General features: G+C 34.2%; 1 protein-coding gene across 3 annotated transcripts in view; it reads left to right on the top strand.

Moving 5' to 3' along the window:
* FSTL5 (follistatin like 5) overlaps positions 1–16999 on the top strand; it is a 423037-nt gene that overhangs the window by 181967 nt on the left and 224071 nt on the right. For all 3 annotated transcript variants that reach the window (XM_058420632.1, XM_040065515.2, XM_040065517.2), the window contains exon 3: positions 3056–3089. In XM_058420632.1, coding sequence (XP_058276615.1) covers positions 3056–3089 — 34 coding nt within the window. The remainder of the gene's footprint in view (positions 1–3055; positions 3090–16999) is intronic.

Below are 16999 nucleotides of genomic sequence, written 5' to 3'. Positions count from 1 at the left end.
TAGGTGCCATCATAATCATGTAATCATTCTGGACATATATATCCAGAATGATTACATGAATGAAGATGTCTCTGTGTGTGTGTGTATATATATATAATTTCTTCTAAATTTTATTTATATATAATTTTTGATTGTTAATGTGTTAGGTAAAAATATTTTGTTTATATATCATAATGCAACACAGGAGAAAAATAACAGAAATATATGTAAGAGTAGGTTTATAAAGTTCTCCACACAAGTGTTAATACAGAAGTACATTTTACTTAATACCACAATGCTTGCATGTTTATGTACTTTCTAATAGTATATGGGTAGAATTTTGTTATTTTCACTCCAACTAGCATTAAAAGCCTATCACACTGTACAAATGCAGGTGGAAATAAATGTCCTTATAAACAATTAATTTACTGAAAGTTAAAAAAGTTTACCTCTCTCACACTCCAACACCCTGAAAATTTTGTTTATTTGTTTGTCTGCTTCCCATCAGAATAAGCAGTTCCCATTTCCATGAGCATCTGAAATTAATTTTCCTAAGTTATAGGTGCTTACAGAATTGGCTCACTAGCATAATTCATTGCTTCTTAGTGATTTTCTTCAGAAAATATTTCACATAATTTATTTTCAATATTAAGGAGGAATCTGCATTTAATTCACCCTCAGTAGAAAGTTGTCTGCATTTTTTAACTCTGTGTTTTCTGTTGAAAAGCCTAATCTAGCAAGATTTCTCTAGACAGAAAGCTGTTTTCTGAGTTCAGAGATGCTACCCAGGCTAATCATAGGGTAATTTTGAAATTACGTGAGGCAGAGACTTTTCTTTCTATGTGGATGCTCTTTTCTGCTATCTAGCATCTTGGCCCAAGGAATATCACACTGAGGTTGGTCTATGATCTAGGCAGAAATTATTTTCTTTCTAGTTTGAATGGCAGCTTAAAATGAAAATTTGAGTATTTTGAGAAAGCTAAGCCATGAAAATTTGCTCCAAAATCTTCAGCTGAGATTAAAGAAAATTAGGATATTAGAAAAAAAAAATAGGTCTTAAAAGATATTTTCAGTTAATTCTTCCTTTCTTTGAAAACATTTCATTATAAAGAAACTTTTTTTTTTTAAATTGGAACATTTCATCAAAATTGTTTTGTTTCTACTCTAAAATTTGCGAAGATTGTTGCACTCTCTTCTTCCTAAAAATAATTATCATCCTAATTAGTGTTTATCTTCTCCTCTGATATCAATATTTGACTTTGAATATTGCTTTCCTGCAAGGGTACTCTGATCTAGTAATCAATTCTTGGATTAAGTCTTTACAATCTGTTGCTGCTTTGTTGGCAAAAAATTCTGTTCTGATTTCAAACTAAAGAAGGAAGAAAAGACTAGTTAGTTTTGTGGAACTGAAGAGTGTCTGCGGAACCATAAAACTGCACTGTCTGAATGCTAACTCAACTTGGCTACATCTTGACTGTTAATTTTGGTGGTTGGTTGATATTTTAATAAACACAGCCTTCTTATCATGGACGAGATTCCTCTGAGTTTACCCTGGCCTATTAAAGGCTAAGTTTCACTACATGACTTCTAAAGATATATATAAAATAAAAATTAAGAGCAAGTTTCCCTTTAGAAGACTAGCAGAAAGTACTAGACAGATCCTCTACACCAAATGAAACATGAAAGAAATTAAGTAATACTAAAATTATTGCCTTAAATTTAGTATAACATGAAAATCAGAATGGCATTAAAATTGGTGCTAGTAAATTCAGCACATCATATCCAGTATTTCAGGAAATGCCATTTGTTGTGTTTAGTAAATACTAAAAATGTATCTAGTATGTCGCATTTTACTAATTTATTCATTTTTTTGTGTGTTTGTTTGTTTGTTTGTTTGTTTGTTTTTGTGTGTGTGTTTTTGTTTTGTTGGGGGGGTTAACTTACTAGTGTTTCTAATGTAGTCATGGAGAAATTTGAAAACATATTTTCTGGATACATACAAGTTTTGCCATATTTATTTGTTTGAAAAAGAAACAAGAAAAGAGTAACTGACTTAAGTTTGTAAAATTGGGTTGCAGGGCACAACAGAAACATTGCATTACTAGCCATATAATTTATTATTTCAAAAAATTAAAGAAATTGGAACAATATGTATTAGTTGTTTGATGATAAGACAGCCTTGTGCTAAATGTTTCTATGTCCTTGTGAATTAGAAAATATTAACAGATATACTGTTAAAGGGTATAGGCATTGGTGTAGAAGTATTAACTTCTTTCTATAGATTTGTGTACAACTGTACACAGAGTACCTTTAAGACTAGATGAACCTGTTATGAACACAATAATAACAAATACTTAATGTATATAGGTAAAACAAAACAGGATAATTGGTACTGAAGGGTTATCAGTACACTCTCTTTGCTATCAAATGCTAAAATGCTTTAAAATGCCCATTAAAAATTGCAGCAAAGGAAAAAAAAAGTTATGTGATTTCCTTTTCTTGCTGAAATTATAAAAGAAAAGGTATATTTTAATGGAACATAAATTAGAAGTGTTTTGCATTTAGCCTATTCTTAATGCTATTTTTACTGGCATAAACTTATACAGCAGCAAATATTTGAAGAATTGCGATACCCCAAATAAAGAATGTCTTTTTGAGAAAATACTGTATAAAATCAAAATTTGAAATTTTGTGTCAGATTACTGCCTTGAGTAAATTTTTGTGTTTCAAAATTACATCAGGGGACAAGTCCCGGTTTTAGAGGGACTTGTGCAGTTGAATTACGAGTATCTCCCAAGACAGAGGTCAAGTGACAGAGACTGCATGGCCCCATTGGGTGATGTGTTCTAGCACTTAATCCCAGTCATTGTGGGAGAAAAAAATCAAAAGTGAAAAACGCTAGGGGAGTTTAAAAATTGATTATATAGGATTCTTTAGGCATCAAGCAAAGTGTTGTTGATTTTACTTTGGAGCAGGATTGAGAGGGAACTACGCTGTATCATTTGGATCATGTATGTCTATGATTTTTGTGGTAAGTAATTCTGAAATTAATACATTTTTCTGCTTTTAATTGCAGCAGGAAAAGAATCATGAAAGCTCAAGAAATAAAGGTAAGTGCCAATTATTTTCAAAATGTGGACATTCTTATAATTATCACAAATGTAACATTAATTTTTGGTAAAAAACCAAATCAGTTGGATTGTTTGCTAAGTATTTTAGTATTTGAAATGACAAAACTATATCTAGGAAAGGGGTTGATATTTAGAAAGTAAATGTATTAGCTCTTCGTGGAACTCTGAGATGAACAAGACTGATTGCTGCACTCAGGATGGGATGGGCTGCACAGCTTCTCACAAAGTTTGGGTCCTTGGTTATGGCTGGTTATTATACTTCCATAAAAGATCAGTACCATCAATTTAGCTTCTCCCTTTCCATTCAGTAAATCTGAAACTGGGTGTGATTCAAATTTGTGCACAAATTAATGTCCTTAATAGGTTGCCTTGCGAAACGACTGTTGTGGGTGGTTTTTGCATACAATTTATATTTTCATTGCACTTTACTCTGTGCCGGTGGCTAAGCACTATTTGAAATAGAATATGCAGGTTTAAGAAACAACCTTTTATCAAGAATTTTGAGACTTCCAAAACTCAAATGTGCATTTCACCCTTTTTTTTTTTCTCCTAACATAAAGTCTGTTAAGAGACAGAACATCCAGATATCTTCATTAAAAATTGCTAAGCAAGCAAGGAAAAGCAAAATTGCTAATGGAGACAAGGATTGTTCTCTTGATATTTTAGTTTTTTATAGAGATAGGACATGAGATACTTAAAAAGGGAAACAAAGGGAGGATAGGGGAAAGAGTGAGCGCCAGTTAAATGTTGCAAAGAGAGGAAGGAATTAAGTGACAAACCAACCTATATCTTTTTTATTCCCTTAGGAAGCAATATGTAATTATATCACTTGAGTTAGCTGTTCTTAATTCAGTTATTTATGTATCACAATACTCATTCATCTCAATTTTCTTGCTTTCTCTCACATCGAGGCTAAATTAGAAGCATCTAAAGGCAAACTAAAGCTGCTGGTTGATTGGAATTGTGTCAGGACAAGTACATTGTTTATGATGATATGATAATTTACATCATCTGAATGACCTATGGTCCTTCATTTGAGGAGTGTACGTGGGAAAAATAATTGAACCAAAAAATCCCCTTAATTTTCAACCAATTTGTGATTTATAATTTTCTTTTCAGAGTTAATACACTATAAAGATTAATCTTCTCTAGATGCAGTGAATGTATCCGTGATGAATTGTTCAAAATGCTTTCCTGTCTTATGACTTAATACAAATTACAAAAAAGACTGTGAAAACTTGGATCAGATTACAGGAATAAATTATTTGTGAATACTGAAGGATTCTGAAATGGGCCATTCTTTGTGGACTTTTATGGTTTATATCAGTTATATATGATCTTTGACAGTCTTTCTCATACAGCCCACCCCATGCTGTTGCCAGTGGTCATTATGGTATGAATGTGAGCAACAAGTAAAAGTAGGAACAAACTAATAAGCTGGATGGGAGTGCCCATTTTATTCATTAGCTGTTAGTCTAGTTAACTAACCATGGGAATAATTTTCAAAGGATTATAAAATATTGGCCACAACTACAAGCAAAAGAACTCATTAAACTCTACCTGAAGGTACGTATCCATTTTCTCCAAATAGGAAGTGATATTGGTGCTCTGATATTGGTGATTGTATCTGTAACATCACTTGAGGGAATATTTAACCTATTCAATTTCCTGCAAGATATATTTGTCTCTGCCTAAACTGACAATTCAACTTGGAAGATTTCAATGGTCTGGAAGACTAATCATGCACAGAGTAGTCTTTGAAACATATATGTATCTATAGATATAATTTATTGCATAATGCTATTTTTTTTTTTTTTTGTGGTGTACTCTTTACATATTCTTTAAAGTTATTTGTTTTTATGCGTTCTTTATCCGTGTAATTGCAAAGTTTTAGAAATATATTTTTGTTTCAGTTGCAGCATATAAAATCTTAAAACTATCTACTTAAAATACTGGTCAGTTCAGATGAAACAAGACTAAATTAATGTTTCAGCATAAGCATTTTTGTCTTGTCAGTGAGCAGCTCCAGTTCACATGCAATATGTAAATGTTTTGTGCTCTGCATTTGTTCTTCTGAGATGGGTAAATTTTCCTCAAGTTCTTAGGATGGGTTTCTAACAATATTCGTTACACTCTGAATAATTCAGCCACTGCATATGGTAAAAGAACAAAATGGTTTTTGTGGTTTCTTAGCAGTTCTGATGCTTTCAGAAGCAATGTTGTCCTCCTTATTCAGAGGACAATTACAACTCATCCTTACCAAGTGAAATGCTGGCGTCTCTGTTGTGCCTTATAACTTCTGTTGAAGTCAGTAGTTCAGTATCTAATTTTTATTAATAATTTCATTAGATTGGATTTTTTAAGAGGGGAGACTATTGCAGCAGAATTCAAGTCAAGTTCTTTTTTACTTCAGCAGGATCAATATATTAGTATAAAAGAGTATTCTATATATTTTATTACATTATAAATAGCTAGTAATTCTTATTTCACCTAATTTATAAAAAAATGCTGTAAAATACATCTGATTCCTATTTTTAGTTTAGTAAGGGTGTTTTTATTGTTCAGTAGTGGGTTTTTTCCTTCCTGATACATTTCTGACCTTGTTTTTCCCATCTGTTACTTCTGTTTTCAGCCTTTAAGTCAATCACACCAGAATAGAAGCCAATATTCAAACACACCCTATTCTGACATTAATCCTATCTCTTTCTGATCTGTGATATTCTTTTTCTTGATTTACTTAACAGATAGCAGATCTTTTTAAGCACTGTTTGAGGAAAGAAACACTGCTTTTATGTAAAACACTATGTTAACTTTTTACAGTTTTAATGTACGTTGGCAAATCCTTATGCTTCTGAGAATTTTTGTACGTGAAAATGATTGTCACCAGGGTGAATGAAATTAGTTTTACAACACTTCTATAATATGAAAGAAATAACAAGGCAATTACCAAGTAAACTTTGGTAACTTTTAATTGCTGGCTTGAAGTCCCATTTGACCTTCCTTACCTTTCTTTTCCAGTGTTAATTCCTTCAGACAAAAAAATGTTTTCTTCCAAACCTATAGTGGAAGATAAAATAGATTTTTTTTTTGTGATGATTTGGAAACATCAAAAATTGTTACATTTAAGCAATGTGAAGAATTTTCTTCCCAGCCTATGCTTGACTTTGGAGACATACACATGCTTTTAATAAAAAATATTATAAACTTGAAAGTAGAAATAGGTTCTGACAATGTTATTCTGAAAACCTTTTCCTTCTGAAGGACCAGAAGGTTGACTAGTGACACGTATCAACTGTTTGCCAAACCTGAAAGGCATCTCAATTCCTTCTCACAGAACAAACACTGGAACACAGGAAATGATGAGCCACAAAAGTATTTCTGTTAAGTGGTAGCATTTCAGATCAACCCCTAAGCTTAGTCATAGTTTGAATTACAGTACAATAATTTTCTTTTTTGAGAATTAAATAATTGATTTCAGTATAGAGAAACAAGATGTTTCTTTCTAAATAACCCCAGCAAAATCAGTGAAAAAATATTCTGAATTTAGGCTGAGAGTAAGACTGTTGTTGTGCTGATACTGCACAATGATATGATAGTGTAACTTTGCCTTTTGGTTTTAGCAACTTAAAGAACATGTTTTGAAAGACAGAAAAAGTTCTTCACCTAAGATTTGGAAAATACGCATTTTTCATAGCATTTTCAAAATATGCATGCAAAAAATTTTAATTCTATTAACTTGAAGAGTTATTTACTTTAGTTAAGAGCACTTCAGTACCAAATGTATAGGATACTTTTAAAATGTTTGCTAGCTACTGTTGAACTGATCTTTGAACATCACTAAAACTCAAAATTAAACCATTTAGAGAATTTTGACTGACATAATTTTAATTATAACTTGAGTTTCTAATTGTACTCAATGCTTCTTGTTTTATGCTTACCTTAATAATCTGGATGTAAAACCATTGTTGACTCACAGATTAGTTTCAAAAACATAATTCTCTATGATTATGAACATATTGCCAGACTCTTCTGATATCATTAACAAACATCTGTTCCTTTCATAATCTTTAGCTACCAAAATTAGAGAGGAAATCATATCGGCATCACCTGCATGTCTTACTTGCTTTTTTATTCTTCAGTTAGCCTACCTTCACAACATTCCTGGTATTTTCTCTGAAATCCCAGATTGGTGTAATCATTTTCTATGCACTGATGAATACAAGATGAGAAGTAGTGAAAAAAGCTTAAGAAATTTCAAAATTGAAATAATTTAAGGGACAAATTTAGTAAGGCCTTATTTGAGAAATAACTTGTGAAATTGTGTCTGGAAATACTCTCAACTGCCAGAGGGTGAAAAAAACTCTTCAAGATCCATCCTGCAATATGTCTGGCTGTTATTACTTTTGAAAATGGACAAAGCAATGCATGTACTGATGCATTGATAACTGAATATATGATATCAGCATCCTTTGTCGTGTTAAAGCCATTAACTGTGGCAAAAAATACAGTTCATTACATACTGTAATGTACCCAGAGATTTATTTTGTCTACTCAAGCAAATGATTCTTAATTCATTTTTCAACAGACCTGTATTAATTGTGTGTGTGTGGTTAGAATCTGAACTGCAATTCTCCTGGACTGAACTGACTAATGCTTTAGTTTGTTATGCTGTAGTAGCTTCTCTACTAGATCAGTACATTTCAGAAAAAAATTGTAGTATTTTAGAGAATATCTGTAGCAGCAAAAGGTTGCTAAATATTTGTCCAATCTCACCTACAGTGTTTGTTCTGAAGTTCTTTTCTTTGTCATTATGTTCCAATTTACCTAAGCGAATAAACTTTTAAGAGTTGGTATGAGGATTTTTGAATTAAGTAGGCCAAATACTGTCCCCTTTTTCCTGTTCTGTTCTCCTCCTACTCAACTGAAACTCAAATCTCTTCTGTTACTTAAGGATTGTCATAAGAAACAGAGTTCTGTTTTACACCAGAATAATTCTCTTTTATCTTCCTTACAAAAGACCAACAGATGTAGTGTTATTAATGGAATGCTTTGGAGTGTTCCTTCTTTATTATTATATTGGCATGGCTTTATCATGAGTAACATTTATAGAAATTATAATGATAAAGTCTGAAACAATTTGGAGTCAGATTATGAAATGCATTTAAAGGAAACAAATATCTTCATGTGTGAAAATAACTTCAGTGTAACAATTAATCTTAGAATTGATTTTTCAGCAGGTTTGAAGCTCATTTTGAGAAACTAAAGTATGTGAATCAGTGTCAGATATCAGCTTGGAGTAATATCTTTGATAACAGTGGGATTATATGACGTAGAAAGTATACACTAAGAGCAAGGTCTCTTCAGTACATACAGATTTATGAAATTGTTTTCTTATTTCTTTTAAACAAAGCATTTGACAATGCTGAAATCCAATTTTGATATCTATCTGTCAATACAGCACAGTATTTGTTTAGTAACCTAGTCAGACCTGCTACCAGTGTAATGCCATGGACATAAACAGTGTAAACTGCACAAATATGCCCTCACCAGTTGTTGTCTTGAGGTAAACACACTTTATCTTAGTCAAAAAATTAATTTAAAATACTAACGTAATAATATGTGAATACAACATGGTGCATATATTTTACATAATTGTAGCATTTACCTTAAGCTAAATTCCAGACCTACATTCCATACCAGTGAAAAATTGTCTGCAGTTTTATTGTGTTAGTGTCAAGGGAGGAACAGCAAAACATAGAATTTCTTGAGTGTTTTGTTACGAATTATGTCTGCATTTTCACAGAGGAGTTATTTCCAACTTTATACTTCTTGCCAAGTCCATTTTTGCTAAGAGCAAATATATATACAAAAAGATAATAATTAAAAACCGAAAGAGACTAAATGAGACTAAAAAGTTTTGGTAAATTATATGAAAATTCACAGCTGTCAGTGTATATTCAAAAAATCAGTTGGAATAATCAGATGCATCTTTAATTTTTCTTAAATGCACATCTATTATTTCTGCCACTTTTTAAAACTCTGGGGCAGATACACATATATTCTGATAACTACTACAGAGATAGCTACTGATATTTATTATGTATAATTATAATATGTATTATATGATAATTTATATATGATCCTATATGCGTTATGCAATAATGTAATATAGTGATAGTGTAGAAAATATGAAAACAAAAATCTTCTACAACTGAGCTCTATTGCTTTCAAGAAAAGGATGAAATTCTTTCTGTCTGACTTGTTAGCAGCTTTAGGAATTATACATACAAAGAATTTCTTTTTTGGATTTTCTTTACAGCAGGAAAATGTTCATCTGAGTTTGGTTTTCTTCTCATATGTAATATTCAAGGCATTCACAAATTTGGAAGGGAAAAAGATGGTCTGTGTCAAAATTCCAGGCAAGAACTCTCCTCCAAAATAATATATCTATACTAACAAGAGATACAACCGTTATTTCTGCATGTAGTACCATAGTAGAGCTAACACAAGAGATTGGTATTCCTAACTTTTTTTTTTTTTCTTAATTCATCCATGTCCTAAAATTTAGGTTGCATTTGGTTTAAATTATTAAATCCATTTCAAAGCAGACATTGTGAACTTGACAAGAGAGAATAAGTTCAGTGATATTCATGAAGTTTCTCTCTGTAGTGCACAAACAATCTGAATAGATACAGTGGAGAAGAATTCAGCAGTGGCAGGGGAGGGGAGTGCTGAATACTGACTGGAATACATATGCATTCCTATTAAGACTTTGCTAGCTTTAAAAAGTCACTCAGAGGATGAATGTAGCAATTTTGGTTATTTAAATTTAAATGTGTTGGTAGTCTGAATTTTAATGTTGTGTGACCCACAAAAGACTCTGAATAGCAATACAGTTTGTTTTGGTTTTTAATGTAGATTTTTTAAAAAAGCTTCCATGTAAGAGTAGTTACTGTTTAACTTGAATGTTATAATGAAAATGTTTTGGGTAATTTCTTGTGTTGTTTCTGGAGTAGGCTGAGAAGAGTTAATGAATATGACTTGACTTTAGGTTAGTCTGTTTTTTTATTATTAATAAAGTTGAGGTTTTAAAGTTAAAAAAAAAAGATGCTAAAAGCTTAGTAATTTTATGTATTAAGATTCTTCTTTGTGCTTAAGAAAATGTGTATTTTCAATAATGGCTTTGGTTTACCTCTTTCATCTTAAAAGTGGTACACAAACCACAGATGGCTGTATGAGGTCATTTAAATTAGCTCTTGAGTGCTGAAAGTTTGCACTAAATTCACATAAAAAGTATACTTGGATCCTTTAATACAGATATATATACATTAGTGCAGTGTCTGTAGGCTATGCATGCCATGTTTCTCACATGTAGTGAATATTTCTTTGATTGCACTAACAATACAAATCTAAATGTAAAATGGGTCATTTTCTTGGAAACTTAGCTGGTTTAAAATATTATCTACCTCTTTTGTGTACCCTACTCCTTAGTAAAACCTTCATTCTCAGAATTAAGAGCAAGATACGGTTTGTATCAGCACCACAGATATCTTAGTTAAGTTTGGCATGTAATAGCCAGGCTATTTCATACTACTTGTGATGTAGCAGGCAATTATTATAACCAAAAATAAACAAATGAGAATGATACAAAGTGCAGCTCACATTTTTGTGTAACAGACAGCTGAAGCAAAATAATCTTCCTATTTGACCAACTTCAAGTTTTCCTTTTAGAACAAATTTTCAAAAAGCAAATTGCATGCCATAAACTCTCTTAATGCTATTAAACAAAAAGATTGTGTTTTATTTGTAAATAAAAAGCATCTAATGTAATAGCTAAAAAATGTATATTAGAATTTTTGGGAAAGCAACTTCTGTTATTGGGGTTTATTTACCTATGGTGAAACCCTTGCTTTATCAGTAGATCTCAGCATTATCTCAGTATGTTTATATAAAATATTCTCTTGTGATACCTCATTACTGAACAGAAAGGAGGCTATGATATTTATATCACTGAAAAAGATATACATAGAAATAATCTTAAAAATCCACAGAGGTCTTTACATGCTCTACAGTAATTTTTTTTTAGATATTAACTTTAAATTCAATGTAGTTCAATGAAACCATTCCTACAGAAGTATTTAAAGTTGAAGAAGGAATGTCATGAAGAAAAAGTGAAGTTTAGGAGGAATACATAACATTCAGTAGCAAAAGATCTCTATACATACCGGTATTTCAGAAATAAAGTCTACTCTTTCTCTCTCTCTCTCTCTCTCTTTTTATATATTTATATATTTATATATTTAAATAAATACCTGTGAATAAGTTTGGCTTGGTTTTTTTTTTTTTTCATTCATATATGAGACTACTGGGTTTTATTGCGTATTTATAACACTGATAGCAATCAATGTAACTTGCACATAGGTTTTCTGTGCTGTTTATAGGCCATAAACTTTTAAGAACACTTATGCAGGCAAAACCTGACACGTTTTTGTTATGTAGAAGAAATTTCCATACTCATGCCATCTTAAACAGAATTGCTTTTTGCATACATATAGTATTTTTCAGAATACTATTGATTATATACATTATACATTAGAAACATATTTTCTCCTATCAAATAACTCTTGCAAGCAACTTAAAGAACAATCAGAACTTATATAAACTTGAAAAATGAGTCTGTTGAACATAATTTCCACCTCAGCTCTCACTCCCAATTATTGCAGAGCTGTATATCATTCAGATGCTGGGTGATACAATTACCGTATTCATTTTTTGCCTTTGTCTTTGAATAGCAAGGGTTGATGTGTTTCATTATCATTAAGGCCGTGTGCTAGTTTACTCCAAACGCACTCTTTTGTCACTTGCCTTAGACAGCAGAACATGATTGATGGTGCCAGATCCTGTTAATGTTTACATCATAACTGAAAGTAGATGTTACAGTGAAGTGCAAATTACAGACTGCTAAAATGCCTGCCACTAACAATTATGGTGGGGCAGTATAAAATTTCTCATTTGTTTCCAAAGGTCGGATTAATAAAGCTGCGTGGCACATTATCATAAAGGGTGGACCCAGCTGTCTGTTTAGATTATGCTTGAGAGTCTAGTGTTTCTAAGGAAACTTTGCAAGGAATGAATGCATCCATTTTAACTAGCAGTTTAAATGTGGGTAATTTTTACACCTTATTCTGTAGGGATCCAGACCAGAGGTTGTAGTCACTGAAAAGTCTCTCTGCTTTTTAGTCCATATATTGGACTTTTTTTATAAGTTTCTTTTATAATCCTTAAATTTAAAGTAGCTCCCCAAGACCTGAAAACTAATTCCTTAGATGAATGAGCTGTAAACTAAAATGCATCAAATATTAAAAATAGACCTACTCATATATATATGACACAAATTAGAACAAGAAACTTAGCTGTTTAAATAAAATATTTTAATTCTATTAAAGCAATTAAAGATATAGCTTAAAATGTAATTTAAGAGAGTAAAATTTAAAACTGTTTATATTGTAGCTATTCAAGTGATTAGTACTTAAAGCATACAAAATTTTTTGATTATGCAATCTTTAGCAAATGAATACTGCTTTCTACCTTTGCTTCCTAATAATAAAATTTCCGGTGATTTTTCAAATCAGCTTTTTAAATTTTTGCTGAAATATAAAAATTAATTTTCTATTATTTAAAAGAAGGTTGTCTTTTTTTTTTTTTTTTTTTTTTTTTTCCCCTTTACTTTAAATGCACATAACATCATCCTGGGAAGTAAAAAAGACTTCTCATTTCACAAGAAGTTGGCAGTAGGGTTATTAAGATATAGATCTGAATATACTACTGAAGGAATTGATGTTTTAGATTGAATTTAATTTAATCATAAGCAAATACAGAGAAGGGTTACTCCAGTGATCAGGCAGTATTTTTAAGTAAAACTCAAGAATAGTTTGTTTTTCCTAGCAGAATGGGATACTTTGAAAGCCTGTTGATACAAATGCTTGAAAAAAAGCATGGAACTCCTTAAATGAAAAGTGAGGTAGATGATAATTGTTTTAAACAAGAGGCAGTACTCCTTGCATGCAGCAAGATATTTCTCTCTGTGCAGTTTTTTCCTCTTTCCATGAATTATTATATTAAAGATGCAATATGTGATAATTTGCAAATAATGAAGTAAAAAATGAATAAAACCTCTTTCAGGAGGAATTTTCCTGGTTCTGCAAAACTAAGGAGGAGATTTGTTGCTTTACCTGTACACAACTTTGAGTTCATGCAAAATGATGCATTAATGAAATTGGAAAACAGGAAATTGCCTGAAAGAGGTGGTAGAAGGAGACACTCAGCTTCTCCTTTAAATTGTAGAAAGGTTTCTCTTATCTGGAAGACTAATCTAAGGTGTTCTGTTTATAGGACAAGATAAAATGTTTCATTTTATGGGTTATGATAAAACACTCTGGTTTTTTGCCTTTACATGCCTGTGTAAAGATAACTTCATTTGTGGAGCCATGGTCTGGATCATTTTCTCTAAAGCCTTCTTTTTCCATGTTCTTTCCGTTCTTTTTCTTTCCACGATTTGGTGTAACAGAAAGTAACCTTTGTTCTCAGGGGAGAATATGTGTAGAGCTTAAAATGTAACCTCCCTTGAATATCGAAGGATAGGATATGCCTTTGAACTTTCAAAGGTTTTTAGAGATTAAGTATTTGAAATAACTTCTAGCTTTCTTCATAGTCATAGGGCACGTAGTTTTCAGATTCAGATTCTGAAAAGGAGTGAACTTTGTGGGTCTGAGTGAAAATAGTTAAGGTGAACATTCAGTTTGGATCATGTCTTTACAGGCTTGTTTTTTGTAAATTGACCTATTCTTCCATCACCTTGGAGGACCTAGTGAATCTTCAAGAAGTAATTGTATTTTATTTATAAATAGGGATTCAAATATTTTATAATTTTTAAAATACTATCTGAGATCATAATAGAGTAAATTTTGACTGATTCTTAAAGACTTTAAGTTTATATGATATATAGATAACCGTCTTGTTTTTGTTTCAGAATTGTAAAAGTTTGCCTTTCAAATTTGTAATAGTTGACAGTGAGGTTTGCCAGATTTTGTTTAGCTCAGCTATGGAAAAGATATCCATTTGGTATCATTGCAATGACAGCAACAAACTGTAATTCTGTGTGGCCCTGCATAATTATGTAACGCAAGGCCTTTGGCTGTTTAGGCAACAGTTATTGATCAAAAAGCCGTTTATCAGAGTTCCCAGCTGTCATGGGGTGACTGTGTATCCCCAATCGTCTGTTGGGTGCAGGGGGGAGGGCAAGCGCGGTTTGTTTTTCCCCAGGAAAACCCTGCTCATCGGAGTGACCTTGAAGCGGGGGAGTTGGAACACGGCAAGACAAAAGAAGCTCTGTTGTTTTTTTGCCCGGCAGTTAGTTTAGTGCTAGCATAGTTAGACGCTGTAGAATAGCTGAAGCTTTTTGCTTTTTTTTCTTTTTCTTTTTTTGTCCTTTTTTCCTTCCTTTTTGCTTTTTTTGTCCTCTCCTCGGAACTGTTCCAACCTCTCCGGACTAAGGACCTGGGGAAGCACCGGGGGCCTCCACAGGGGACCCACCCCACCAAGACCAGCCCTGCACATCTCCTTTTCCCCCAGCGTCAGCAGAGACGGAGCGGTGGAGCACAGTGACGACCCTCAAGGAGACTTTCTTTAAGTTTGTTATCCCTCCGTAAGCGGCACGAAGCTCTTGTCATCGGGTATTGTGCTGGGAGTGCTTTGCCTGTTTAATAAACAGGTTTTTTCCACTTCTCTCTGAGGAAATCTTTTTTCCCGAACCAGTTGGAGGAGGGGAGGGCGGCCTGTGGGAGGGTTTCTCCCAAAATCTGCCTGAAACCACCACAAACTTATTGGCGCCCAACGTGGGGCACGAGAGAGTGGAAAAACCCTGTACTGATTAATATTTAGCAGTCAGTAATTATGCTGTTTGACCTCATGTCTCTTGGGATGGGGGCCTTGCTGTGTTTTGGATCCTTAGGCTTCTTTGAGGTCTTAATACCTTTGTGGTCCTTAGGTTTATTTGCATATCCAGAGATAGCCCCAATATTGTCACTAATACGCAGTTTTTACAGCAGAGGGACACGGATTAGAGTAGCTATTGGCCTTGGTTTAATCATAATCATTTGTAGGAAGTTTATAAAGGTGCTGAGATCTTTTCCTACTATGTATGGGTCATGGTTATGGTTATTCACCCTGTTTGTGGGAAGAGGAGCAGAGGATGAAGCGTTGCAGTCTTTTGTTTCCTTCTTCTCCTCTGAATCGGTTAAATCATTGCTGGAGAATGTTGAGTTTCCCCTGAGTGTTAAAGAGACCATCTTTCTGGTATGTCATCTGGTAAGCCTCCTCTATACAGTCTGCAGCTTCTCTAGAATATGGGCTGAGATTTCTAGAGGGGCTGATAAAACTCCTGACCCAGGCAGAGGAAATCCTGAGTGGTGTGGAGAATGGGAGGATATGGGCCAACTCCTCAAGGAATTCTCTGACCCTGTAGTCTGGGATTTTCCACGGGAACAAATTCAGAATCCAGTGGAGTTGGGGAAATACCTGAAAGAGAGGTACCATGATGGCTCTAAGGGGGAGAAGATGGCTGCAGTAAGCTGGGCCCTGGCATATGCTTATCGCACATTGCTAGAGACTGTAGGGCAGCAGATAGAGGCAGGGGGGAAGGGATACAAATCAACAGCCACCCCAGTCACTCAGGCTACAGTCAACACCCCAGTTATGAAGCCAGCAGCTAGACTAGAACCTGAACCTGAGTTGGCAGCTAAAGCAGACAGTAAGCCTAAGCCCCTGGCAGTTGCTCCGGCAAAGAAGCATACAGTCAAAACCGATCGACCAGTGGACGATGATGACCCAAGAGAAGGACCTTCACCAAAATCAGAAGCCAAAGCTTCTAGCGCAGGATCAGAAGCAAATATTGATTCCTTTTCCCTGAAGGACCTTCGGGGCCTAAGAAAAGATTACCGGCGACAACCTGACGAATCTATAATTAGTTGGTTAGTCCGTCTTTGGGATGCTGCAGGTGAGGCTACAATTCTGGATGGCACTGAAGCGAGGCATCTGGGATCCCTGTCACATGATCCAGTCATCGACCAGGAGATGATGAGAGAGGCTAGTCCTTGCAGTCTCTGGATACGGGTCCTAGGAAGTGTGGCAGAAAGATACTTGTGTGCAGATGATCTCTATATGCAGCAAACCCCATGGAAGACCATAGAACAAGGGATTCAACGCTTGAGAGAAATGGCAGTGGCAGAGATGGTTTTCTCAGATGATATAAACACTAGGAACCCAGACTTGGTATCATGTACATCTGTGATGTGGCGAAAACTTATACGACTCGGGCCATTAGAATACGCTTCTGCTTTAGCAGTAATGAAGCGGGAGGACATGGAGGAAACAGTGCTTGATATGGCAAAGAAGCTCCGAGCATATGCAGATGCTGTGCATGGCCCAACACATGCCAGGATCGCAGCTGTAGAAACACGTCTACAGAAACTGGAGGATAAGATAGATGAGAACCATAAGAAACTCAGGGAGGAGATTAGAGAGGACCTTCTCCAAATCTCAGCAGTGCAGATCAGAGGTTCTGGTAGCCAACGTAGACGCTCCCCGACTAGGGAGAGAGGATACACTCCACGTGCTGAGCTGTGGTTCTTCCTGCGGGACTGTGGAGAAAATATGAACAGATGGGATGGAAAATCTACGGCTGCCCTGGCACAACGGGTGCGTGAATTGAAGGAAGTTAAGACTCAAAGAGGGAGTTCCACCAAAAGGGAAGCGGCTCCAGTTGCCCGTAGCCGAACTGCCAGGTATGATGACGATGACATGTCCGACCCCCTTGAAGGAACCTCTAAGAC

Source organism: Hirundo rustica, chromosome 5 (assembly GCF_015227805.2).
Source record: "Hirundo rustica isolate bHirRus1 chromosome 5, bHirRus1.pri.v3, whole genome shotgun sequence".
Taxonomy (NCBI): domain Eukaryota; kingdom Metazoa; phylum Chordata; class Aves; order Passeriformes; family Hirundinidae; genus Hirundo; species Hirundo rustica.
This window is presented reverse-complemented; position numbering and strand designations above follow the sequence as displayed.